The 27,406-nt window shown below is 62.3% G+C and overlaps 2 protein-coding genes across 8 annotated transcripts in view; one reads left to right on the top strand and one right to left on the bottom strand.

Annotated features, from left to right (window-relative positions):
• enox1 (ecto-NOX disulfide-thiol exchanger 1) overlaps window positions 1–27,406 on the bottom strand; it is a 516,884-nt gene that overhangs the window by 473,762 nt on the left and 15,716 nt on the right. The gene's annotated exons all lie outside the window — the stretch shown is intronic.
• LOC132392152 (G protein-regulated inducer of neurite outgrowth 1-like) lies at window positions 5,839–25,476 on the top strand. Its single transcript, XM_059966001.1, has 4 exons — window positions 5,839–5,920; window positions 22,060–23,366; window positions 23,679–24,276; window positions 24,443–25,476. The coding sequence occupies exons 1-4, from the start codon at window positions 5,839–5,841 to the stop codon at window positions 25,342–25,344; spliced, it is 2,889 nt and encodes a 962-aa protein (XP_059821984.1). The 3' UTR covers window positions 25,345–25,476.

Genomic DNA, 27,406 nt, shown 5'->3' with positions numbered 1-27,406 from the left:
CAAGAACAGAGAATTTACATAAGCAAGTGCAACAAAGGACAAACTCCTACCCAATGAAAGTTATATGTCTGAACTTTTAGGATCTCCATGAAAACTGCAAACAAGTTCAATTAACAGAAAGCTGCTGTGGTGTTGAATTCAGTCTGGCAGCTCGGGTTGTTTTGTGAATGAGACTGATTTGTGTCGTAATGCTTATAAAAACTTTACAATGGATCATGGAAACTCAATTTGCTCCCACCATCATTTGTATTTGACAATTCTGAGCAGGTTAAACTGAAGAAAACACAGAGTCCGATCAAGAACTCACTCTTCTCCATAATGCTTCTTCTGAGAAATGCAGTGATAAGTGCCGATCCAATTCACAGTCAGCACCATTGCAACATGTACATCACTTGATCTCAGTGTGCCCTGTGCATGGCAGAATTTCTGCAGTGCTGGTTCCTTGCAGTACATCATCCACAAATGTGGGAGATTTCCCGGTACAAGGAGTGAAGAGTCAGAGCTGGATGTCAGCCTGGCAACAAAATGGGTGCTGTCTGTGTGGAGTTTTCATGATCTTCCTGGGACCAGCCGGTTTTAATTTGAGTACTCTTGCTTTCTCCCTTATCCTGAGATGCTGGAATGCTAATTGGCCACTGGTGTAGGTGGAATGTATGAAAGCCAGAGCTGTGGTCAGTCATAGAAGCACACAGAACAGAAACAAGCCCTTCACACCGTCAAGTGCACGCTGACAATCAAGCAACAATTAAGGCCAATCCTGCTCTGACCCATTTTATTCTGCAGCCCTTGGAATCAACCCCCTCAGATCTAGTCTTCATAACTTTGTGGATGTGGGTGGAGTAAACTCATGCAGTCATGGGAAAAAATGTGCAAACTCCACCCAGACAGAGCAGGAGGTCAGGATCCAATCCAGATTGTTGGAGCTGAGAGTCAGTGCCTCTGCTAGCAGCACTGATGTGTTTCCCGTTGAACAGGCGAGGGAACCAACGGGGATGTAGGGAAGAAACTATTGCAGAGACGTAAGGGTGAGAATGGGACAGGCAGGGATTTCCCAAAAGCTGGCAAGGGCACAGTTGGCTGAATATAGCCTCTTTCTTTGTCAAATAATTAAGCATCATTAACAAAATAGCAGAATAATAGACCTGACTGGTCACAGGGGCTGCAATTCAGATGTATGGCAGCGTTAGAAGCTGCGGAGGGAAGTGAACTCAGCTCTATGTATCTCAGACACGTCCCTCCCCACCACTGAAAATAAGTACAAGAAATCAACACTTATCATCAACTACCCAGGCCGTTCCATCTTCTTGTAGCTGCCATCAGGCAGGAGGTACAGAAGCCTAAAGTCCATACCACCGATTCAAGAACAGCAATCTCCCTTCAACCGCTGGTTTTTGAACCAACCATCACCACCTCGGCATAGAAACACCACAACTGCTTTACACTGCGAGCTTTGTTTCCTTTTGTCCTAATTGTGTTCTTCCTTGTGTAGTTTAGATTTAATTTACTGTACGGTTTTCTTGTGAATGCTGTGCACATGATGCCGTTGCAATTAACTTTCTCGTTGCATCTGTACTTGTACAGTTGACAATAAACGTGACTTGGGACGGGAAAGTATTTAAGAACCAATGATCTCAGTGTCATTAGAACAAACAAAAGGCAGAAACATCAGATATGGAAATACCGGACTGGTGGAGATCTCCGCAACGGAGAGAGGGCCTGACCTACATAGATTGGAATCCAAGTCTGACAGGGAAAACAGGACAAGTGCATTAGGAAACTCTTAGGAAGGCGATAGCTCAGATATAGATATGGCACATCCCAGCCACAAGAAATCCAAAGTTAAAACTCTCTGAAAGGCTCGAGATACAGAGATTAAACTGAAACAGATAAAGGGAGCTTTTGATGAATGTTCATAATTCAGCAGAGATCGAAATGGAATACAAATAGAACCAAGGGGTGAAGTGCTTGTACAAGGATAACAGTGTGATGTCGAAGGGAATGGATGTTTTTATAAAGACTCTATAGTAACAGTATGGTTGGAACAAGGGTGAAGCCAGTTAGAGAACAAACCCTGATGTAAGCTGGGTGTTCAGTTGAGGGAATAAATATAAGGTTTCTATCTCCTTTCTCCAAAGGGCAAGGTGCAGACAAGGTTCCTGTGAATGAGGCAGAAGGGTCACACCAAAAGGGATAGGAGTAATGATGGAGGCATTTCAATACCTGTTGGCACTCAAAATGGAAATGAATCATCTAAGAGGATGCACCCATGCTGAGCTCGTCAATTCCATCAACTTTCCCTCTAGCTTCCACTCTATCCTTAAATTCACTCGGTCCATTTTTGAGTTTTCCTTCAGCTCTTCCCATTTTCTGCAGACATGGGCACCTGCGTGGCCCCCAGCTATGGCCGCCCTTTTGTTGGCTATGTGGAACAGTTTTCATTCCAAGCTTTCCCCGGTGATGATCCCCAGCTCTTCCTCTGCTACATTGATGCCAGCTTTGGTGATGCTTCATGCACCTGTGCTGAGCTTGTCCATTTCATCAACTTCCACCCTGCCTTTAGATTTCACATTTTCAGACATCTCCCTCCACTTCTCCATCTCCCTTCTCCATCTCTGGAGACAAACTGTCGACCAACATCTTTTATAAACCTACCAATTCCTACGGTTATCCCACCCTGTCTCCTGTTAAAATTCTGTTCCCTTTCTCAGGTCCCTGGTCTCTGTCTGTTTCCAGGTTTGCAGTTTTCCTTTCCAGATTACCAGAGGTGTCCTCTTTCTTCAAAGAACAGGGATTCCTTACCTCCACCTCCACCATCGATGCTGCCATCACCCACATCTCCTCCATTTCCCAAACATCCACACTCATCCTATCTTCCCGCCACCTTAGCAGTGATAGAATTTCTCTTGTCCTTTACCCTGTGAGCCTCCATATAAACCACGTCATCCTCCACAACTTCCACATCACCAAACGGATTCTACCAGCAAACATATTGTGGCGAGGACCACTTTAATTGTGATAAACAGAAAAACAGACCGGGTGCTATGACCCAGGGAGATGCCTTAATCAGACTGGAGGGGTGATTGTCACACACTCTGGTTACAGGGTGGCTCACAAGCACAAAAGGCAATAACAGTGTAACCCAAACTAAAATGTAACAATAAGTGAATTTGAACATCCCCCTATAATGCCACAAACGCATTTTAACAGAAGAACAATAAATAGTCCTGGTCATTAAGGATGCTGTTGACCATGCCCCCCACCATTGCCACTCTGCCCCCACCCGCGATGTCAGCCGGCCCTGAAGTCACAATGAAGTCAGATGGTCCTAGCGGTGGTCGATGCTACTGCCTGGGGTCCTGGGGTGCTGGAGGGGGTGTTCTCCCAGGGGTGGCACGAGGCAGGGCACTTGGAGCGTCACTTCCTTTCTACAGCCTCACTGGGTTATTGAGGACCACCCTTCTCCCACTCAGGCAACCACACCCGATATGCCACATCGGAAATACAATTGAGCTCCTCTCGCCCCTTCCAGTGGCTTCCTGGTCTGGGGGATGGTATCTTCTTCTCGGAGGGGCAATAGACACCCCCCCCAGTAAAGTCACGTCCCCGGCTGCGGGCATCATAAGCCTGTTGTTGGCGACCACTGGCTGTGCTTTGGTTATGCTAAGCTGCGTCGTGAACAGCCTGCGGATGCCCCCCCTGAGGTGCTGCAGCTTCTCCAGGAATCTCCGGCTCGGGAGGGAGGGGGGGCAAACATCAGATCCACTGGGGCATGCAGCTCCCACCCAAACATGAGCGCAACTGGGGGACAGGCTGGTGCCCAGTATGCCCACTATACCAGAGGTAAGTGGCAGTGCCAATCGTGCTGGTACTGGCAGAGGAGAATAGCAAACTGTGCAGCCAGGGTGCAGTTAACGTGCTCCACAGCCCGTCACTTTGTGGGCTGAAGAAGGCTGGTCCGCTGTCCGCGGTTCCCAGCCGCCTGCAGCCCTCAGTTCCGCAGGGGTGCCGAAACGGCGGAGGAACTCCTCCACGAGTCTCCGAGCAGTGGTGCTGGTGCTGTGGTCTGGGACAGCGTACGCCTGCGGCCACTTTGTGAAGTAATCCATGGCCAGGAGAATGTAGCAGTCCCTGGTGTCAGCGTGAGGGAGAGGGCCCAGGAGGTCCACCCCTCCATGCTCCTTTGGGCTCCCCACCAGGTACTGCTGAACTGGCGCCCTAGACTGGTGACCCGGCCCCTCCTGAGACATGTGAATGTTTCAGCCAGGCATGAACAGCTCCACATCCTGTACCCAGGCCAACAGGAACATCCGCATAGCTTGCCCATGGTCTTTGCAACTTTAAAATGTCTGCCCCCCCCCCGCCCACCAGCCTGTGCACAGCTCCACAGCACCCAGACCAGCGCCCTGGGGGAACCACCAGCTGCAGGAGATGTCTGTCACCATCAGACAAAAGCCATCGTCGTGCTTGTCCACCGCCCCACCGTAGCATTGTTCTCTGGATCCAGGGCAGAGACCTCCACCCGCCGCACCCAGAGCCCCACCCTCAGCCAGGCCACTCTGCAGCTCACTGTGTAACTAGCGGTCCCTGGTGGGGAGGGTTACCCCGCTGCCTCCTGAAGCGCCGCCACACGGTTCCGCTGTGTTGCGTTGGGTCACCACGGGGTGTGGGGCTGCCGGGAGGTGGCGGTGGTTGTTTCTGGCCGGAGCTGCCCTAGGAGAGCCACGGCCTCAGCACCGAGGTAGAGTGTTGCCCCCGGCACATCCACACCGCCCACCCCCCCGCCCCAGCGGGACAGCAGGCCCAGGCCAATGATGCAGGACTCCCGGATGGAGGTGAGCCACACCTCGTCTCCACTGCGATGCGCAGCCTCCTCATCCCTCTCATCGCTGCACAGTCACCGGTGACCGTCGTCAGCTGGACGACGTCGTTGTCCACCCGGGCGGGGATGCTGGTCCGTGTTGGGGAGAACACCCGGACAGATGATACTGATGGTTGATCCCCGTGTCCACCAATGCACGGTATCTGATGCCCCCCGCCACGCGGTCCACGTATAAGCCTTGTTCTTTACCCAAACGGCCCACCTGGGCAGGCAACAACAGAGAGATTCTGCCAGAGTTCTCAGGCGACACTCCCCTCAAGGAGCCGCCTGCTCTGCTTTCCCCGATAGCTGCGTTGGGCTGTGGCGTGGTGCCAGTGCGAGGCAGTTCCGGGGCACATGCCCTGCCCTGGCACACCAGTAGCACAGATCGCTCTGTGGCATGTAACAGGGTTGGCACAGCGCTGCTCAGAACTTTCCCACGGGCTCCTCCTCGTGAGTTTCCTCCGCCACCTCGGTGACACAACCCGGGCTCACAGCATGAGGGGTGCTAGTGAAATGCCTCGAGGGGCTAAAATTGCTTCTGCCCTCTCTGTCTCCACCAGCACCCGGCCGGCAATGGTGGTAATGTCAGGCGAACCTGCTGCCAAAGGCGCTCTGCTGTCTGCGCCTTTACAAAGGGCAAGCTCTTCCTGGGCTGCGGGAGGGAACTGGGGGGGTAGCCATGCTGAGCACAGTGCTGGAGATCTGCTACAGGACCCCCGAGCAGTGCCATCTGCTGTCCATTTCTTCCCTCACCGCTTCCGCCAAAGGCCTCTGATCGTAACGCCACTCCAGCGCTACTACGAGGGCTCTGTCATCACACAGCTCCGCTGGGGACCCTCCCTCCAGTGTCGGGAGCTCCGCCGGTGGTAGGCCGAGGTGAGGAAGTTGTGCCGCTGTCTCAGTGGGGTTCCCCCCGGGCGGTAGGCCAAGGTGAGGAAGTTGTGCCGCTGTCTCGGTGGGGCTCCCCCCGTCGTGCCATGTGGCACCGTCTGCTGCACATTGCCTCCCTCTGCTCCAGCACCCCCGCGAGGGCCCTGTGGTCACGCTGCTCCGCCGACGGTAGGCCGAGGTGAGGAAGTTGTGCTGCTGTCTCGGTGGGGCTCCCCCCGTCGTGCCATGTGGCACCGTCTGCTGCACATTGCCTCCCTCTGCTCCAGCACCCCCGCGAGGGCCCTGTGGTCACGCTGCTCCGCCGACAGTAGGCCGAGGTGAGGAAGTTGTGCTGCTGTCTCGGTGGGGCTCCCCCCGTCGTGCCATGTGGCGAGTCTGACTTGCACCAGGGAAGCTCCAGGAGGCTAGTACCATTGTACCTGGGGATCTTCAGGGTGGACCGTGTGCTGTGAATTCCTGAGGCCGTTGAGCTGCATCTTGCTGTGGTGGCAGTGACGGTACCTCCCACGTTACCCGTCCTCCCGTGGCTGCAGCATCTTGTGTGACGCGGTGTGGGTTCCCCGGGGGAGCCCGGTGATGCGCTGTACAGTGTCCCCTGGGTACACTCGTCCCATCGGGGTTCCCCGGTGTGGGCCCCGGGGGAGGCCGGTGATGCACTGTACAGTGTCCCCTGGGTACACTCGTCCCATCGGGGTTCCCCGGGGGAGCCCGGTGATGCACTGTACAGTGTTCCCCGGGTTGGGGAGCCTGGGTACACTCGTCCCATCGGGGTTCCCCGGGGGAGGCCGGTGATGCACTGTACAGTGTTCCCCGGGTTGGGGAGCCTGGGTACACTCGTCCCATCGGGGTTCCCCGGGGGAGCCCGGTGATGCACTGTACAGTGTTCCCCGGGTTGGGGAGCCTGGGTACACTCGTACCATCGGGGTTCCCCGGGGGAGGCCAGTGATGCACTGTACAGTGTTCCCTGGGTTGGGGAGCCTGGGTACACTCGTCCCATCGGGGTTCCCCGGGGAGCCCGGTGATGCACTGTACAGTGTCCCCTGGGTACACTCGTCCCATCGGGGTTCCCCTGTGTGGGCCCCGGGGGAGGCCGATGATGCACTGTACAGTGTTCCCCGGGTTGGGGATCCTGGGTACACTCGTCCCATCGGGGTTCCCCGGGGGAGGCCGGTGATGCACTGTACAGTGTTCCCCGGGTTGGGGAGCCTGGGTACACTCGTCCCTTCGGGGTTCCCCGGGGGAGGCCGGTGATGCACTGTACAGTGTCCCCTGGGTACACTCATCCCATCGGGGTTCCCCGGGGGAGGCCAGTGATGCACTGTACAGTGTCCCCTGGGTACACTCGTCCCATCGGGGTTCCCCTGTGTGGGCCCCGGGGGAGGCCGATGATGCACTGTACAGTGTTCCCCGGGTTGGGGAGCCTGGGTACACTCGTCCCATTGGGGTTCCCCGGTGTGGGCCCCGGGGGAGGCCGATGATGCACTGTACAGTGTTCCCCGGGTTGGGGAGCCTGGGTACACTCGTCCCATCGGGGTTCCCCGGGGGAGGCCGGTGATGCACTGTACAGTGTTCCCTGGGTACACTCGTCCCATCGGGGTTCCCCTGTGTGGGCCCCGGGGGAGGCCGATGATGCACTGTACAGTGTTCCCCGGGTTGGGGAGCCTGGGTACACTCGTCCCATCGGGGTTCCCCGGGGGAGGCCGGTGATGCACTGTACAGTGTCCCCCCGGGTTGGGGAGCCTGGGTACACTCGTCCCTTCGGGGTTCCCCGGGGGAGGCCGGTGATGCACTGTACAGTGTCCCCTGGGTTGGGGAGCCTGGGTACACTCGTCCCATTGGGGTTCCCCGGTGTGGGCCCCGGGGGAGGCCGGTGATGCACTGTACAGTGTCCCCCGGGTTGGGGAGCCTGGGTACACTCGTCCCATCGGGGTTCCCCGGGGGAGGCCGGTGATGCACTGTACAGTGTCCCCCGGGTTGGGGAGCCTGGGTACACTCGTCCCATCGGGGTTCCCCGGGGGAGGCCAGTGATGCACTGTACAGTGTCCCCTGGGTTGGGGAGCCTGGGTACACTCGCCCCATCGGGGTACCCCGGTGTGGGCCCCGGGGGAGGCCGGTGATGCACTGTACAGTGTTCCCCGGGTTGGGGAGCCTGGGTGCACTCGTCCCATCGGGGTTCCCTGTGAAGACACAGTGCTTGCTTCCCAGGCTCTCCCCCAGGTGGGCGTCCTGTCTCCGGGAACCTGGCCTGGGTGTGCGGGGGAGTTATACTCCTCGGTCCCCGACTTACTCCCTGGGCTTTATGGTGCTTCGTCCGATGTTGTAGCGCTTCAACCTCACCGTCAACTTCTAATCCCACTCCTGACACCAACGTGGCAAGCATTCGGTTCATGATGACAGACGAGAAAAGCTCGTTTAACTCAACTGCCGATATTATTGCGATAAGCACAAAAACAGACCGGCACTATGACCCAGGGAGAGAACCCACAGTCACATACAGACGGGGGAAGTAATTATCACACACTCCGGTTACAGTCAGGGTGGCCCCACCCACACAAGCGAATAACAGTAAAACCCAAACTAAAATGCAACAGAAAGTCAACTGGAACATCCCACCATCTTCTCACGGAAGTATTTAATGAAGAACAATAAATAGTACTTGTCATTAGGAATGCTGGGCGGGGGGGGGGGTGCTATCAACCATGCCCCCTCCCCCAAGCCACAATATCTTTGCCTCCTCCACCACCAGCTTCTGCTTTCCACACGGATCACACCCTCCATGATTCCCTTGTCCATTCATCTCTTCCCACGAATCTCCCTCGCAGCACTTACCCTGCAACTGAACAAATGCCCCACCTGCCCATTTACCTCCTCCCTCATCTGCATACAGGGCCCCAAGCAACCAGGTGAGGCAACACTTTTCTTGCCACTCTGCTGGGGTCATCTGCTGAATCCGGAGCTCCTCTACATTAGTCATAGAAAAATACAGCACAAAACAGGCCCTTCGGTCTATCTAGTGTGTTCTGATCCACGTAAATTGCCTCCTCCCATTAACCTACACCAGGACCAGAGCCCTCCATTCCCCACAGTCTGCATACCTAGCCAACCCTGCCTTAAATTCTGAAATGCAGCTCGCATGCTAGCACCGCATTTCCCATTCTCATGGCTCTCCGAGTGAAGGAGTTTCCTCTCATGCAGCCCTTAAGCTTTCCACCTTTCACCTTTAACCCATGACCTCTGTTTGTAGTCCCACCTAACCTCAGTGGAAAAAGCCTACTTGCATTACCTCTCATTATTTTGTATATCTCTCTCAAATTTCCCTTCAGTCTTCCAAATTCCAAGAAACAAAGTCCTCACTTGTTCAATGTTTCTTCGTAACTCATAACTCCAATCCTGGAAACATCCTTGTAAATGTTCTCCGCACACTTTCAACCTTATTCACATAGGCAGGTGAGCAAAACTTCACACAATACTCTAAACAAGACTGTTATGGTGTGCTCTCGAAGGGCAGGACCCAGGTGTGGAGGAAGGACAGGACCCAGGTGCGGAGGAAGGACTGGACCCAGGTGCGGAGGAAGGACAGGACCCAGATGCGGAGGAAGGACCGGACCCAGGTGCGGAGGAAGGACAGGACCCAGGTGGGGAGGAAGGACAGGACCCAGGTGAGGAGGAAGGACCGGACCCAGGTGCGGAGGAAGGACAGGACCCAGGTGAGGAGGAAGGACCGGACCCAGGTGCGGAGGAAGGACCGGACCCAGGTGTGGAGGAAGGACAGGACCCAGGTGAGGAGGAAGGACCGGACCCAGGTGCGGAGGAAGGACCGGACCCAGGTGCGGAGGAAGGACCGGACCCAGGTGCGGAGGAAGGAAAGGACACAGGTGCGGAGGAAGGACTGGACCCAGGTGCGGAGGAAGGGCAGGACCCAGGTGCGGAGGAAGGAAAGGACACAGGTGCGGAGGAAGGACTGGACCCAGGTGCGGAGGAAGGGCAGGACCCAGGTGCGGAGGAAGGGCAGGACCCAGGTGCGGAGGAAGGGCAGGACCCAGATGCGGAGGAAGGGGAGGACCCAGGTGCGGAGGAAGGACAGGACCCAGGTGCGGAGGAAGGACTGGACCCAGGTGCGGAGGAAGGACAGGACCCAGGTGCGGAGGAAGGACAGGAACCAGGTGCGGAAGAAGGACTGGACCCAGGTGAGGAGGAAGGACTGGACCCAGGTGCGGAGGAAGGGCTGGACCCAGGTGCGGAGGAAGGACAGGACCCAGGTGCGGAGGAAAGACTGGACCCAGGTGCGGAGGAAGGACTGGACCCAGGTGCGGAGGAAGGAAAGGACCCAGGTGCGGAGGAAGGACTGGACCCAGGTGCGGAGGAAGGACAGGACCTAGGTGCGGAGGAAGGACAGGACCCAGGTGCGGAGGAAGGACAGGACCCAGGTGCAGAGGAAGGACTGGACACAGGTGAGGAGGAAGGACTGGACCCAGGTGCGGAGGAAGGACTGGACCCAGGTGCGGAGGATGGACAGGACCCAGGTGCGGAGGAAGGACTGGACACAGTTGCGGAGGAAGGACTGGACCCAGGTGCGGAGGAAGGACTGGACCCAGGTGCGGAGGAAGGACAGGACCCAGGTGCGGAGGAAGGACTGGACCCAGGTGCGGAGGAAGAAAAGGACACAGGTGCGGAGGAAGGACAGGACCCAGGTGCGGAGGAAGGACAGGACCCAGGTGCGGAGGAAGGAAAGGACCCAGGTGAGGAGGAAGGACAGGACCCAGGTGCGGAGGATGGACAGGACCCAGGTGCGGAGGAAGGACTGGACCCAGGTGCGGAGGAAGGGCTGGACCCAGGTGAGGAGGAAGGACTGGACCCAGGTGGGGAGGAAGGAAAGGACCCAGGTGCGGAGGAAGGACAGGACCCAGGTGCGGAGGAAGGACAGGACCCAGGTGCGGAGGAAGGACAGGACCCAGGTGCGGAGGAAGGACAGGACCCAGGTGAGGAGGAAGGACAGGACCCAGGTGAGGAGGAAGGGCTGGACCCAGGTGAGGAGGAAGTACTGGACCCAGGTGCGGAGGAAGGACAGGACCCAGGTGCGGAGGAAGGACTGGACCCAGGTGCGGAGGAAGGACTGGACCCAGGTGCGGAGGAAGGGCTGGACCCAGGTGCGGAGGAAGGACTGGACCCAGGTGAGCAGGAAGGACTGGACCCAGGTGGGGAGGAAGGAAAGGACCCAGGTGAGGAGGAAGGACAGGACCCAGGTGCGGAGGAAGGACAGGACCCAGGTGCGGAAGAAGGACTGGACCCAGGTGAGGAGGAAGGACTGGACCCAGATGCGGAGGAAGGGCTGGACCCAGGTGCGGAGGAAGGACAGGACCCAGGTGCGGAGGAAAGACTGGACCCAGGTGCGGAGGAAGGACGGGACCCAGGTGCGGAGGAAGGAGAGGACCCAGGTGCGGAGGAAGGACAGGACCCAGGTGCGGAGGAAGGACAGGACCCAGGTGCGGAGGAAGGAGAGGACTCTGGTGCGGAGGAAGGACAGGACCCAGGTGCGGAGGAAGGACTGGACCCAGGTGGGGAGGAAGGACAGGACCCAGGTGCGGAGGAAGGACTGGACACAGGTGAGGAGGAAGGACTGGACCCAGGTGCGGAGGAAGGACTGGACCCAGGTGCGGAGGAAGGACTGGACCCAGGTGCGGAGGAAGGACAGGACCCAGGTGCGGAGGAAGGACTGGATCCAGGTGCGGAGGAAGGACGGGACCCAGGTGCGGAGGAAGGAGAGGACCCAGGTGCGGAGGAAGGACAGGACCCAGGTGGGGAGGAAGGACAGGACCCAGGTGCGGAGGAAGGACTGGACCCAGGTGCGGAGGAAGGACAGGACCCAGGTGCGGAGGAAGGACAGGACCCAGGTGCGGAGGAAGGGGAGGACTCTGGTGCGGAGGAAGGACAGGACCCAGGTGCGGAGGAAGGACTGGACCCAGGTGCGGAGGAAGGGCTGGACCCAGGTGCGGAGGAAGGACAGGACCCAGGTGCGGAGGAAGGACTGGACCCAGGTGCGGAGGAAGGACGGGACCCAGGTGCGGAGGAAGGGGAGGACTCTGGTGCGGAGGAAGGACAGGACCCAGGTGCGGAGGAAGGACTGGACCCAGGTGGGGAGGAAGGACAGGACCCAGGTGCGGAGGAAGGACTGGACACAGGTGAGGAGGAAGGACTGGACCCAGGTGCGGAGGAAGGACTGGACCCAGGTGCGGAGGAAGGACTGGACCCAGGTGCGGAGGAAGGACAGGACCCAGGTGCGGAGGAAGGACTGGACCCAGGTGCGGAGGAAGGACGGGACCCAGGTGCGGAGGAAGGAGAGGACCCAGGTGCGGAGGAAGGACAGGACCCAGGTGGGGAGGAAGGACAGGACCCAGGTGCGGAGGAAGGGGAGGACTCTGGTGCGGAGGAAGGACAGGACCCAGGTGCGGAGGAAGGACTGGACCCAGGTGGGGAGGAAGGACAGGACCCAGGTGCGGAGGAAGGACTGGACACAGGTGAGGAGGAAGGACTGGACCCAGGTGCGGAGGAAGGACTGGACCCAGGTGCGGAGGAAGGACAGGACACAGGTGAGGAGGAACCGGGTGCGGAGGAAGGACAGGACCCAGGTGCGGAGGAAGGGCAGGACCCGGGTGCGGAGGAAGGACTGGACCCAGACGCGGAGGAAGGACAGGACCCAGGTGCGGAGGAAGGACAGGAACTAGGTGCGGAGGAAGGACAGGACCCAGGTGCGGAGGAAGGACAGGACCCAGGTGCAGAGGAAGGACTGGACACAGGTGAGGAGGAAGGACTGGACCCAGGTGCGGAGGAAGGACTGGACCCAGGTGCGGAGGATGGACAGGACCCAGGTGCGGAGGAAGGACTGGACACAGTTGCGGAGGAAGGACTGGACCCAGGTGCGGAGGAAGGACTGGACCCAGGTGCGGAGGAAGGACAGGACCCAGGTGCGGAGGAAGGACTGGACCCAGGTGCGGAGGAAGGAAAGGACACAGGTGCGGAGGAAGGACAGGACCCAGGTGCGGAGGAAGGACAGGACCCAGGTGCGGAGGAAGGAAAGGACCCAGGTGAGGAGGAAGGACAGGACCCAGGTGCGGAGGATGGACAGGACCCAGGTGCGGAGGAAGGACTGGACCCAGGTGCGGAGGAAGGGCTGGACCCAGGTGAGGAGGAAGGACTGGACCCAGGTGGGGAGGAAGGAAAGGACCCAGGTGCGGAGGAAGGACAGGACCCAGGTGCGGAGGAAGGACAGGACCCAGGTGCGGAGGAAGGACAGGACCCAGGTGCGGAGGAAGGACAGGACCCAGGTGAGGAGGAAGGGCTGGACCCAGGTGAGGAGGAAGTACTGGACCCAGGTGCGGAGGAAGGACAGGACCCAGGTGCGGAGGAAGGACTGGACCCAGGTGCGGAGGAAGGACTGGACCCAGGTGCGGAGGAAGGGCTGGACACAGGTGCGGAGGAAGGACTGGACCCAGGTGAGCAGGAAGGACTGGACCCAGGTGGGGAGGAAGGAAAGGACCCAGGTGAGGAGGAAGGACAGGACCCAGGTGCGGAGGAAGGACAGGACCCAGGTGCGGAAGAAGGACTGGACCCAGGTGAGGAGGAAGGACTGGACCCAGATGCGGAGGAAGGGCTGGACCCAGGTGCGGAGGAAGGACTGGACCCAGGTGCGGAGGAAGGAAAGGACACAGGTGCGGAGGAAGGACAGGACCCAGGTGCGGAGGAAGGACAGGACCCAGGTGCGGAGGAAGGAAAGGACCCAGGTGAGGAGGAAGGACAGGACCCAGGTGCGGAGGATGGACAGGACCCAGGTGCGGAGGAAGGACTGGACCCAGGTGCGGAGGAAGGGCTGGACCCAGGTGAGGAGGAAGGACTGGACCCAGGTGGGGAGGAAGGAAAGGACCCAGGTGCGGAGGAAGGACAGGACCCAGGTGCGGAGGAAGGACAGGACCCAGGTGCGGAGGAAGGACAGGACCCAGGTGCGGAGGAAGGACAGGACCCAGGTGAGGAGGAAGGGCTGGACCCAGGTGAGGAGGAAGTACTGGACCCAGGTGCGGAGGAAGGACAGGACCCAGGTGCGGAGGAAGGACTGGACCCAGGTGCGGAGGAAGGACTGGACCCAGGTGCGGAGGAAGGGCTGGACCAAGGTGCGGAGGAAGGACTGGACCCAGGTGAGCAGGAAGGACTGGACCCAGGTGGGGAGGAAGGAAAGGACCCAGGTGAGGAGGAAGGACAGGACCCAGGTGCGGAGGAAGGACAGGACCCAGGTGCGGAAGAAGGACTGGACCCAGGTGAGGAGGAAGGACTGGACCCAGATGCGGAGGAAGGGCTGGACCCAGGTGCGGAGGAAGGACAGGACCCAGGTGCGGAGGAAAGACTGGACCCAGGTGCGGAGGAAGGACGGGACCCAGGTGCGGAGGAAGGAGAGGACCCAGGTGCGGAGGAAGGACAGGACCCAGGTGCGGAGGAAGGACAGGACCCAGGTGCGGAGGAAGGGGAGGACTCTGGTGCGGAGGAAGGACAGGACCCAGGTGCGGAGGAAGGACTGGACCCAGGTGGGGAGGAAGGACAGGACCCAGGTGCGGAGGAAGGACTGGACACAGGTGAGGAGGAAGGACTGGACCCAGGTGCGGAGGAAGGACTGGACCCAGGTGCGGAGGAAGGACTGGACCCAGGTGCGGAGGAAGGACAGGACCCAGGTGCGGAGGAAGGACTGGACCCAGGTGCGGAGGAAGGACGGGACCCAGGTGCGGAGGAAGGAGAGGACCCAGGTGCGGAGGAAGGACAGGACCCAGGTGGGGAGGAAGGACAGGACCCAGGTGCGGAGGAAGGACTGGACCCAGGTGCGGAGGAAGGACAGTACCCAGGTGCGGAGGAAGGACAGGACCCAGGTGCGGAGGAAGGGGAGGACTCTGGTGCGGAGGAAGGACAGGACCCAGGTGCGGAGGAAGGACTGGACCCAGGTGCGGAGGAAGGGCTGGACCCAGGTGCGGAGGAAGGACAGGACCCAGGTGCGGAGGAAGGACTGGACCCAGGTGCGGAGGAAGGACGGGACCCAGGTGCGGAGGAAGGGGAGGACTCTGGTGCGGAGGAAGGACAGGACCCAGGTGCGGAGGAAGGACTGGACCCAGGTGGGGAGGAAGGACAGGACCCAGGTGCGGAGGAAGGACTGGACACAGGTGAGGAGGAAGGACTGGACCCAGGTGTGGAGGAAGGACTGGACCCAGGTGCGGAGGAAGGACTGGACCCAGGTGCGGAGGAAGGACAGGACCCAGGTGCGGAGGAAGGACTGGACCCAGGTGCGGAGGAAGGACGGGACCCAGGTGCGGAGGAAGGAGAGGACCCAGGTGCGGAGGAAGGACAGGACCCAGGTGGGGAGGAAGGACAGGACCCAGGTGCGGAGGAAGGACTGGACCCAGGTGCGGAGGAAGGGGAGGACTCTGGTGCGGAGGAAGGACAGGACCCAGGTGCGGAGGAAGGACTGGACCCAGGTGGGGAGGAAGGACAGGACCCAGGTGCAGAGGAAGGACTGGACACAGGTGAGGAGGAAGGACTGGACCCAGGTGCGGAGGAAGGACTGGACCCAGGTGCGGAGGAAGGACAGGACACAGGTGCGGAGGAAGGACTGGACCCAGGTGCGGAGGAAGGACAGGACCCAGGTGCGGAGGAAGGACAGGACCCAGGTGCGGAGGAAGTTCTGGATCCACGTGCGGAGGAAGGAAAGGACCCAGGTGCGGAGGAAGGACAGGACCCAGGTGAGGTGGAAGGACAGGACCCAGGTGCGGAGGATGGACAGGACCCAGGTGCGGAGGTAGGGCTGGACCCAGGTGAGGAGGAAGGGCTGGACCCAGGTGAGGAGGAAGGACAGGACCCAGGTGAGGAGGAAGGACAGGACCCAGGTGCGGAGGATGGACAGGACCCAGCTGCGGAGGAAGGGCTGGACCCAGGTGCGGAGGAAGGACTGGACCCAGGTGCGGAGGAAGGGCTGGACCCAGGTGCGGAGGAAGGACAGGACCCAGGTGCGGAGGAAGGGCAGGACCCGGGTGCGGAGGAAGGACTGGACACGGGTGCGGAGGAAGGACTGGACACGGGTGCGGAGGAAGGACAGGACCCAGGTGCGGAGGAAGGACAGGACCCAGGTGCGGAGGAAGGGCAGGATGCAGGTGCGGAGGAAGGGCTGGACCCAGGTGCGGAGAAAGGACAGGACCCAGGTGCGGAGGAAGGACAGGACCCAGGTGCGGAGGATGGACAGGACCCAGGTGCGGAGGAAGGGCTGGACCCAGGTGCGGAGGAAGGGCTGGACCCAGGTGCGGAGGAAGGACAGGACCCGGGTGCGGAGGCAGGTGCGGAGGAAGGACTGGACCCAGGTGCGGAGGAAGGACTGGACCCAGGTGCGGAGGAAGGACTGGACCCAGGTGAGGAGGAACCGGGTGCGGAGGAAGGACAGGACCCAGGTGCGGAGGAAGGGCAGGACCCGGGTGCGGAGGAAGGACTGGACCCAGACGCGGAGGAAGGACAGGACCCAGACGCGGAGGAAGGACAGGACCCAGGTGCGGAGGAAGGACAGGACCCAGGTGAGGAGGAAGGGCTGGACCCAGGTGAGGAGGAAGTACTGGACCCAGGTGCGGAGGAAGGACAGGACCCAGGTGCGGAGGAAGGACTGGACCCAGGTGCGGAGGAAGGACTGGACCCAGGTGCGGAGGAAGGGCTGGACCCAGGTGCGGAGGAAGGACTGGACCCAGGTGAGGAGGAAGGACTGGACCCAGGTGGGGAGGAAGGAAAGTACCCAGGTGAGGAGGATGGACAGGACCCAGGTGCGGAGGAAGGACAGGACCCAGGTGCGGAAGAAGGACTGGACCCAGGTGAGGAGGAAGGACTGGACCCAGGTGCGGAGGAAGGGCTGGACCCAGGTGCGGAGGAAGGACAGGACCCAGGTGCGGAGGAAGGACTGGACCCAGGTGCGGAGGAAGGACGGGACCCAGGAGCGGAGGAAGGACGGGACCCAGGTGCGGAGGAAGGAGAGGACCCAGGTGCGGAGGAAGGACAGGACCCAGGTGCGGAGGAAAGACGGGACCCAGGTGCGGAGGAAGGACGGGACCCAGGTGCGGAGGAAGGGGAGGACTCTGGTGCGGAGGAAGGACAGGACCCAGGTGCGGAGGAAGGACTGGACCCAGGTGGGGAGGAAGGACAGGACCCAGGTGCGGAGGAAGGACTGGACACAGGTGAGGAGGAAGGACTGGACCCAGGTGCGGAGGAAGGACTGGACCCAGGTGCGGAGGAAGGACTGGACACAGGTGAGGAGGAAGGACAGGACCCAGGTGCGGAGGAAGGACTGGACCCAGGTGCGGAGGAAGGACGGGACCCAGGTGCGGAGGAAGGAGAGGACCCAGGTGCGGAGGAAGGACAGGACCCAGGTGGGGAGGAAGGACAGGACCCAGGTCCGGAGGAAGGACTGGACCCAGGTGCGGAGGAAGGACAGGACCCAGGTGCGGAGGAAGGACAGGTCCCAGGTGCGGAGGAAGGGGAGGACTCTGGTGCGGAGGAAGGACAGGACCCAGGTGCGGAGGAAGGACTGGACCCAGGTGGGGAGGAAGGACAGGACCCAGGTGCGGAGGAAGGACTGGACACAGGTGAGGAGGAAGGACTGGACCCAGGTGCGGAAGAAGGACTGGACCCAGGTGCGGAGGAAGGACAGGACACAGGTGCGGAGGAAGGACTGGACCCAGGTGCGGAGGAAGGACAGGACCCAGGTGCGGAGGAAGGACAGGACCCAGGTGCGGAGGAAGTTCTGGATCCAGGTGCGGAGGAAGGAAAGGACCCAGGTGCGGAGGAAGGACAGGACCCAGGTGAGGTGGAAGGACAGGACCCAGGTGCGGAGGATGGACAGGACCCAGGTGCGGAGGTAGGGCTGGACCCAGGTGAGGAGGAAGGGCTGGACCCAGGTGAGGAGGAAGGACAGGACCCAGGTGAGGAGGAAGGACAGGACCCAGGTGCGGAGGATGGACAGGACCCAGGTGCGGAGGAAGGGCTGGACCCAGGTGCGGAGGAAGGACTGGACCCAGGTGCGGAGGAAGGGCTGGACCCAGGTGCGGAGGAAGGACAGGACCCAGGTGCGGAGGAAGGGCAGGACCCGGGTGCGGAGGAAGGACTGGACACGGGTGCGGAGGAAGGACTGGACACGGGTGCGGAGGAAGGACAGGACCCAGGTGCGGAGGAAGGACAGGACCCAGGTGCGGAGGAAGGGCAGGATGCAGGTGCGGAGGAAGGGCTGGACCTAGGTGCGGAGAAAGGACAGGACCCAGGTGCGGAGGAAGGACAGGACCCAGGTGCGGAGGATGGACAGGACCCAGGTGCGGAGGAAGGGCTGGACCCAGGTGCGGAGGAAGGGCTGGACCCAGGTGCGGAGGAAGGACAGGACCCGGGTGCGGAGGCAGGTGCGGAGGAAGGACTGGACCCAGGTGCGGAGGAAGGACTGGACCCAGGTGCGGAGGAAGGACTGGACCCAGGTGAGGAGGAACCGGGTGCGGAGGAAGGACAGGACCCAGGTGCGGAGGAAGGGCAGGACCCGGGTGCGGAGTAAGGACTGGACCCAGACGCGGAGGAAGGACAGGACCCAGACGCGGAGGAAGGACAGGACCCAGGTGCGGAGGAAGGACAGGACCCAGGTGAGGAGGAAGGGCTGGACCCAGGTGAGGAGGAAGTACTGGACCCAGGTGCGGAGGAAGGACAGGACCCAGGTGCGGAGGAAGGACTGGACCCAGGTGCGGAGGAAGGACTGGACCCAGGTGCGGAGGAAGGGCTGGACCCAGGTGCGGAGGAAGGACTGGACCCAGGTGAGGAGGAAGGACTGGACCCAGGTGGGGAGGAAGGAAAGTACCCAGGTGAGGAGGATGGACAGGACCCAGGTGCGGAGGAAGGACAGGACCCAGGTGCGGAAGAAGGACTGGACCCAGGTGAGGTGGAAGGACTGGACCCAGGTGCGGAGGAAGGGCTGGACCCAGGTGCGGAGGAAGGACAGGACCCAGGTGCGGAGGAAGGACTGGACCCAGGTGCGGAGGAAGGACGGGACCCAGGAGCGGAGGAAGGACGGGACCCAGGTGCGGAGGAAGGAGAGGACCCAGGTGCGGAGGAAGGACAGGACCCAGGTGCGGAGGAAAGACGGGACCCAGGTGCGGAGGAAGGACGGGACCCAGGTGCGGAGGAAGGGGAGGACTCTGGTGCGGAGGAAGGACAGGACCCAGGTGCGGAGGAAGGACTGGACCCAGGTGGGGAGGAAGGACTGGACCCAGGTGCGGAGGAAGGACTGGACACAGGTGAGGAGGAAGGACTGGACCCAGGTGCGGAGGAAGGACTGGACCCAGGTGCGGAGGAAGGACAGGACCCAGGTGCGGAGGAAGGACAGGACCCAGGTGCGGAGGAAGGACTGGACCCAGGTGCGGAGGAAGGACGGGACCCAGGTGCGGAGGAAGGAGGGGACCCAGGTGTGGAGGAAGGACAGGACCCAGGTGGGGAGGAAGGAGAGGACCCAGGTGCGGAGGAAGGACTGGACCCAGGTGCGGAGGAAGGACAGGACCCAGGTGCGGAGGAAGGACAGGACCCAGGTGCGGAGGAAGGGGAGGACCCAGGTGCGGAGGAAGGGGAGGACCCAGGTGCGGAGGAAGGACAGGACCCAGGTGCGGAGGAAGGACTGGACCCAGGTGGGGAGGAAGGACAGGACCCAGGTGCGGAGGAAGGACTGGACACAGGTGAGGAGGAAGGACTGGACCCAGGTGCGGAGGAAGGACTGGAACCAGGTGCGGAGGAAGGACTGGACCCAGGTGCGGAGGAAGGACTGGACCCAGGTGCGGAGGAAGGAAAGGACCCAGGTGCGGAGGAAGGACAGGACCCAGGTGAGGAGGAAGGACAGGACCCAGGTGCGGAGGAAGGACAGGACCCAGGTGCGGAGGAAGGACAGGACCCAGGTGCGGAGGAAGGGCTGGACCCAGGTGAGGAGGAAGGAATGGACCCAGGTGAGGAGGAAGGACAGGACCCAGGTGCGGAGGATGGACAGGACCCAGGTGCGGAGGAAGGGCTGGACCCAGGTGCGGAGGAAGGACTGGACCCGGGTGCGGAGGTAGGACAGGACCCAGGTGCGGAGGAAGGACAGGACCCAGGTGCGGAGGAAGGGCTGGACCCAGGTGCGGAGGAAGGACAGGACCCAGGTACGGAGGATGGACAGGACCCAGGTGCGGAGGAAGGACTGGACCCAGGTGCGGAGGAAGGACTGGACCCAGGTGCGGAGGAAGGGCTGGACCCAGGTGCGGAGGAAGGACTGGACCCAGGTGAGGAGGAAGGACTGGACCCAGGTGGGGAGGAAGGAAAGGACCCAGGTGCGGAGGAAGGACAGGACCCAGGTGCGGAGGAAGGACAGGACCCAGGTGCGGAAGAAGGACCTGACCCAGGTGAGGAGGAAGGACTGGACCCAGGTGCGGAGGAAGGACTAGACCCAGGTGCGGACGAAGGACTGGACCCAGGTGCGGAGGAAGGACGGGACCCTGGTGAGGAGGAAGGAAGGACGGGACCCTGGTGCGGAGGAAGGACTGGACCCAGGTGCGAGGAAGGACTGGACCCAGGTGCGGAGGAAGGACTGGACCCAGGTGCGGAGGAAGGACTGGACTCAGGTGCGGAGGAAGGACTGGACTCAGGTGCGGAGGAAGGTCTGGACCCAGGTGCGAGGAAGGACAGGACCCAGGTGCGGAAGAAGGACTGGACCCAGGTACGAAGAAGGACAGGACTCAGGTGCGGAGGAAGGACTGGACCCAGGTGCGAGGAAGGACTGGACTCAGGTGCGGAGGAAGGACTGGACTCAGGTGCGGAGGAAGGACTGGACCCAGGTGCGGAGGAAGGACTGGCCCCAGGTGCGGAGGAAGGAGAGGACCCAGGTGAGGAGGAAGGACTGGACCCGGGTGCGGAGGTAGGACAGGACCCGGGTGCGGAGGAAGGACAGGACCCAGGTGCGGAGGAAGGGCTGGACCCAGGTGCGGAGGAAGGACAGGACCCAGGTACGGAGGATGGACAGGACCCAGGTGCGGAGGAAGGACTGGACCCAGGTGCGGAGGAAGGACTGGACCCAGGTGCGGAGGAAGGACTGGACCCAGGTGCGGAGGAAGGGCTGGACCCAGGTGCGGAGGAAGGACTGGACCCAGGTGAGGAGGAAGGACTGGACCCAGGTGGGGAGGAAGGAAAGGACCCAGGTGCGGAGGAAGGACAGGACCCAGGTGCGGAGGAAGGACAGGACCCAGGTGCGGAAGAAGGACCTGACCCAGGTGAGGAGGAAGGACTGGACCCAGGTGCGGAGGAAGGGCTAGACCCAGGTGCGGAGGAAGGACTGGACCCAGGTGCGGAGGAAGGACGGGACCCAGGTGAGGAGGAAGGACGGGACCCTGGTGCGGAGGAAGGACTGGACCCAGGTGCGAGGAAGGACTGGACCCAGGTGCGAGGAAGGACTGGACCCAGGTGCGGAGGAAGGACTGGACCCAGGTGCGGAGGAAGGACTGGACTCAGGTGCGGAGGAAGGACTGGACTCAGGTGCGGAGGAAGGTCTGGACCCAGGTGCGAGGAAGGACAGGACCCAGGTGCGGAAGAAGGACTGGACCCAGGTGCGAAGAAGGACAGGACTCAGGTGCGGAGGAAGGACTGGACCCAGGTGCGAGGAAGGACTGGACTCAGGTGCGGAGGAAGGACTGGACTCAGGTGCGGAGGAAGGACTGGACCCAGGTGCGGAGGAAGGACTGGCCCCAGGTGCGGAGGAAGGAGAGGACCCAGGTGAGGAGGAAGGACTGGACCCGGGTGCGGAGGTAGGACAGGACCCGGGTGCGGAGGAAGGACAGGACCCAGGTGCGGAGGAAGGGCTGGACCCAGGTGCGGAGGAAGGACAGGACCCAGGTACGGAGGATGGACAGGACCCAGGTGCGGAGGAAGGACTGGACCCAGGTGCGGAGGAAGGACTGGACCCAGGTGCGGAGGAAGGACTGGACCCAGGTGCGGAGGAAGGGCTGGACCCAGGTGCGGAGGAAGGACTGGACCCAGGTGAGGAGGAAGGACTGGACCCAGGTGGGGAGGAAGGAAAGGACCCAGGTGCGGAGGAAGGACAGGACCCAGGTGCGGAGGAAGGACAGGACCCAGGTGCGGAAGAAGGACCTGACCCAGGTGAGGAGGAGGGACTGGACCCAGGTGCGGAGGAAGGGCTAGACCCAGGTGCGGAGGAAGGACTGGACCCAGGTGCGGAGGAAGGACGGGACCCAGGTGAGGAGGAAGGACGGGACCCTGGTGCGGAGGAAGGACTGGACCCAGGTGCGAGGAAGGACTGGACCCAGGTGCGAGGAAGGACTGGACCCAGGTGCGGAGGAAGGACTGGACCCAGGTGCGGAGGAAGGACTGGACTCAGGTGCGGAGGAAGGACTGGACTCAGGTGCGGAGGAAGGTCTGGACCCAGGTGCGAGGAAGGACAGGACCCAGGTGCGGAAGAAGGACTGGACCCAGGTGCGAAGAAGGACAGGACTCAGGTGCGGAGGAAGGACTGGACCCAGGTGCGAGGAAGGACTGGACTCAGGTGCGGAGGAAGGACTGGACTCAGGTGCGGAGGAAGGACTGGACCCAGGTGCGGAGGAAGTACTGGCCCCAGGTGCGGAGGAAGGAGAGGACCCAGGTGAGGAGGAAGGACAGGACCCAGGTGCGGAGGAAGGAGAGAACCCAGGTGCGGAGGAAGGAGAGGACCCAGGTGCGGAGGAACGACAGGACCCAGGTGCGGAGGAAGGACAGGACCCAGGTGCGGAGGAAGGAGAGGACCCAGGTGAGGAGGAAGGACAGGACCCAGGTGCGGAGGAAGGACAGGACCCAGGTGCGGAGGAAGCACTGGACCCAGGTGCGGAAGAAGGACTGGACCCAGGTGCGGAGGAAGGGCTGGCCCCAGGTGCGGAGGAAGGGCTGGACCCAGGTGCGGAGGAAGGGCTGGACCCAGGTGCGGAGGAAGGGCTGGACCCAGGTGCGGAGGAAGGACAGGACCCCGGTGCGGAGGAAGGGCAGGACCCAGCTGCGGCGGAAGGACAGGAACCAGGTGCGGAGGAAGGACTGGACGCAGGTGCGGAGGAAGGACTGGACCCAGGTGCGGAGGAAGGACTGGACCCGGGTGCGGAGGAAGGACTGGACGCAGGTGCGGAGGAAGGACTGGACCCAGGTGCGGAGGAAGGACTGGACCCAGGTGCGGAGGAAGGGCAGGACCCGGGTGCGGAGGAAGGGCAGGACCCAGGTGCGGAGGAAGGACTGGACGCAGGTGCGGAGGAAGGACTGGACCCAGGTGAGGAGGAAGGACTGGACCCAGGTGCGGAGGATGGACTGGACCCAGATGCGGAGGAATGACTGGACACAGATGCGGAGGAAGGACAGGACCGAGGTGAGGAGGAAGGAGAGGACCCAGGTGCGGAGGAAGGACAGGACCCAGGTGCGGAGGAAGGACAGGACCCAGGTGCGGAGGAAGGACAGGACCCAGGTGCAGAGGAACGACAGGACCCAGATGCGGAGGAAGGAGAGGACCCAGATGCGGAGGAAGGAGAGGACCCAGGTGCGGAGGAAGGACAGGACACAGGTGCGGAGGAAGGACAGGACACAGGTGCGGAGGAAGGGCTGGACCTAGGTGCGGAGGAAGGGCTGGACCCAGGTGCGGAGGAAGGACAGGACCCAGGTGCGGAAGAAGGACAGGACCCAGGTGCGGAGGAAGGACAGGATCCAGGTGCGGAGGAAGCACTGGACCCAGGTGAGGAGGAAGAACTGGACCCAGGTGCGGAGGAAGGGGAGGACCCAGGTGCGGAGGAAGGACAGGACCCAGGTGCGGAGGAAGCACTGGACCCAGGTGCGGAAGAAGGACTGGACCCAGGTGCGGAGGAAGGACAGGACCCAGGTGCGGAGGAAGGACAGGACCCAGGTGCGGAGGAAGGACAGGAGCCAGGTGCGGAGGAAGGGCTGGACCCAGGTGCGGAGGAAAACAGGACCCAGGTGCGGAGGAAGGACAGGACCCAGGTGCGGAGGAAGGACAGGACCCAGGTGCGGAGGAAGGACAGGACCCAGGTGCGGAGGAAGGACAGGAGCCAGGTGCGGAGGAAGGACAGGACCCGGGTGCGGAGGAAGGACAGGACCCGGGTGCGGAGGAAGGGCAGGACCCAGGTGCGGAGGAAGGACAGGAGCCAGGTGCGGAGGAAGGACAGGACCCAGGTGCGGAGGAAGGAAAGGACCCAGGTGCGGAGGAAGGACAGGAGCCAGGTGCGGAGGAAGGACAGGACCCAGGTGCGGAGGAAGGACTGGATTCAGGTGCGGAGGAAGGACTGGACCCAGGTGCGGAGGAACACAGGACCGAGGTGCGGAGGAAGGACAGGACCCAGGTGCGGAGGAAGGAGAGGACCCAAGTGCGGAGGAAGGACAGGACCCAGGTGCGGAGGAAGGACAGGACCCAGGTGCGGAGGAAGGAGAGGACCCAGGTGCGGAGGAAGGACAGGAGCCAGGTGCGGAGGAAGGACAGGACCCAGGTGCGGAGGAAGGACAGGACCCAGGTGCAGAGGAAGGACTGGACCCAGGTGCGGAGGAAAACAGGACCCAGGTGCGGAGGAAGGACAGGACCCAGGTCGGAGGAAGGGCAGGACCCAGGTGCGGAGGAAGGAGAGGACGCAGGTGCGGAGGAAGGACAGGACCCAGGTGCGGAGGAAGGAGAGGACCCAGGTGCGGAGGAAGGAGAGGACGCAGGTGCGGAGGAAGGACAGGACCCAGGTGCGGAGGAAGGACAGGACCCAGGTGCGGAGGAAGGAGAGGACCCAGGTGCGGAGGAAGGAGAGGACGCAGGTGCGGAGGAAGGACAGGACCCAGGTGCGGAGGAAGGACTGGACCCAGGTGCGGAGGAAGGACAGGACCCAGGTGCGGAGGAAGGAGAGGACGCAGGTGCGGAGGAAGGACTGGACCCAGGTGCGGAGGAAGGAGAGGACGCAGGTGCGGAGGAAGGACTGGACCCAGGTGCGGAGGAAGGACTGGACCCAGGTGCGGAGGAAGGGGAGGACCCAGGTGCGGAGGAAGGACAGGACCCAGGTGCGGAGGGAGGACTGGACCCAGGTGCGGAGGAAGGACAGGACCCAGGTGCGGAGGAAGGAGAGGACCCAGGTGCGGAGGAAGGAGAGGACGCAGGTGCGGAGGAAGGACAGGACCCAGGTGCGGAGGAAGGAGAGGACCCAGGTGCGGAGGAAGGACAGGACCCAGGTGCGGAGGAAGGAGAGGACCCAGGTATGGAGGAAGGAGAGGACCCAGGTGCGGAGGAAGGAGAGGAGCCAGGTGCGGAGGAAGGACAGGACCCAGGTGCGGAGGAAGGACAGGACCCAGGTGCGGAGGAAGGACTGGACCCAGGTGCGGAGGAAGGAGAGGACGCAGGTGCGGAGGAAGGACAGGACCCAGGTGCGGAGGAAGGACAGGACCCAGGTGCGGAGGAAGGACAGGACCCAGGTGCGGATGAAGGGGAGGACCCAGGTGCAGAGGAAGGTCAGGACCCAGGTGCGGAGGAATGACTGGACCCAGGTGCGGAGGAAGGAGAGGACCCAGGTGCGGAGGAAGGAGAGGACCCAGGTGCGGAGGAAGGACTGGACCCAGGTGCGGAGGAAGGAGAGGACGCAGGTGCGGAGGAAGGACAGGACCCAGGTGCGGAGGAAGGACAGGACCCAGGTGCGGAGGAAGGGCTGGACCCAGGTGCGGAGGAAGGACAGGACCCAGGTGCGGAGGAAGGACTGGACCCAGGTGCGGAGGAAGGAGAGGACGCAGGTGCGGAGGAAGGACAGGACCCAGGTGCGGAGGAAGGAGAGGACGCGGTGCGGAGGAAGGGCAGGACCCAGGTGCGGAGGAAGGACTGGACCCAGGTGCGGAGGAAGGAGAGGACGCAGGTGCGGAGGAAGGGCTGGACCCAGGTGCGGAGGAAGGACTGGACCCAGGTGAGGAGGAAGGACAGGACCCAGGTGCGGAGGAAGGACAGGACACAGGTGCGGAGGAAGGACTGGACACAGGTGCGGAGGAAGGACAGGACCCAGGTGCGAGGAAGGACTGGACCCAGGTGCGAGGAAGGACTGGACCCAGGTGCGAGGAAGGACTGGACCCAGGTGCGAGGAAGGACTGGACCCAGGTGCGGAGGAAGGACAGGACCCAGGTGCGGAGGAAGGACAGGACCCAGGTGCGGAGGAAGGACAGGACCCAGGTGAGGAGGAAGGACAGGACCCAGGTGCGGAGGAAGGACAGGACCCAGGTGAGGAGGAAGGACAGGACCCAGGTGCGAGGATGGACTGGACCCAGGTGCGAAGGAAGTAGAGGACCCATGTGTGGAGGAAGGAGAGGACCCAGATGCGGAGGAAGGACAGAACCCAGGTGAGGAGGAAGGACAGGACCCAGGTGTGGAGGAAGTACTGGCCCCAGGTGCGGAGGAAGGACAGGATCCAGGTGCGGAGGAAGGGCTGGACCCAGGTGCGGAGGAAGGACTGGACCCAGGTGCGGAGGAAGGGGAGGACTCCGGTGCGGAGGAAGGACTGGACCCAGGTGCGGAGGAAGGGCTGGACCCAGGTGCGGAGGAAGGACTGGACCCAGGTGCGGAGGAAGGGGAGGACTCCGGTGCGGAGGAAGGACTGGACCCAGGTGCGGAGGAAGGACAGGACCCAGGTGCGGAGGAAGGACAGGACCCAGGTGCGGAAGAAGGACAGGACCCAGGTGCGGAGGAAGGACAGGACCCAGGTGCGGAGGAAGCACTGGACCCAGGTGAGGAGGAAGAACTGGACCCAGGTGCGGAGGAAGGGGAGGACCCAGGTGCGGAGGAAGGACAGGACCCAGGTGCGGAGGAAGCACTGGACCCAGGTGCGGAAGAAGGACTGGACCCAGGTGCGGAGGAAGGACAGGACCCAGGTGCGGAGGAAGGACAGGACCCAGGTGCGGAGGAAGGACAGGAGCCAGGTGCGGAGGAAGGGCTGGACCCAGGTGCGGAGGAAAACAGGACCCAGGTGCGGAGGAAGGACAGGACCCAGGTGCCGAGGAAGGACAGGACCCAGGTGCGGAGGAAGGACAGGACCCAGGTGCGGAGGAAGGACAGGAGCCAGGTGCGGAGGAAGGACAGGACCCGGGTGCGGAGGAAGGACAGGACCCGGGTGCGGAGGAAGGGCAGGACCCAGGTACGGAGGAAGGACAGGAGCCAGGTGCGGAGGAAGGATAGGACCCAGGTGCGGAGGAAGGAAAGGACCCAGGTGCGGAGGAAGGACAGGAGCCAGGTGCGGAGGAAGGACAGGACCCAGGTGCGGAGGAAGGACTGGATTCAGGTGCGGAGGAAGGACTGGACCCAGGTGCGGAGGAACACAGGACCGAGGTGCGGAGGAAGGACAGGACCCAGGTGCGGAGGAAGGAGAGGACCCAAGTGCGGAGGAAGGACAGGACCCAGGTGCGGAGGAAGGACAGGACCCAGGTGCGGAGGAAGGAGAGGACCCAGGTGCGGAGGAAGGACAGGAGCCAGGTGCGGAGGAAGGACAGGACCCAGGTGCGGAGGAAGGACTGGACCCAGGTGCGGAGGAAAACAGGACCCAGGTGCGGAGGAAGGACAGGACC

Source organism: Hypanus sabinus, chromosome 4, assembly GCF_030144855.1.
Source record: "Hypanus sabinus isolate sHypSab1 chromosome 4, sHypSab1.hap1, whole genome shotgun sequence".
Classification (NCBI taxonomy): Eukaryota; Metazoa; Chordata; class Chondrichthyes; order Myliobatiformes; family Dasyatidae; genus Hypanus; species Hypanus sabinus.
The sequence above is the reverse complement of the archived record's forward strand: the minus strand, read 5'-3'. Positions and strand labels throughout refer to the sequence as shown.

Excerpts from the sequence above, each read along its gene's own strand:
- LOC132392152 (XM_059966001.1), top strand. The coding sequence starts at position 5,839 with ATGTGGCACCGTCTGCTGCACATTGCCTCCCTCTGCTCCAGCACCCCC. Across the intron at positions 5,921-22,059 it reads GTCACGCTGCTCCGCCGACG|GAAGGACGGGACCCTGGTGC; the intron begins GTAGGCCGAGGT and ends CCAGGTGAGGAG. Across the intron at positions 23,367-23,678 it reads GGAGGAAGGAGAGGACCCAG|GTGCGGAGGAAGGACAGGAC; the intron begins GTGCGGAGGAAG and ends GACTGGACCCAG.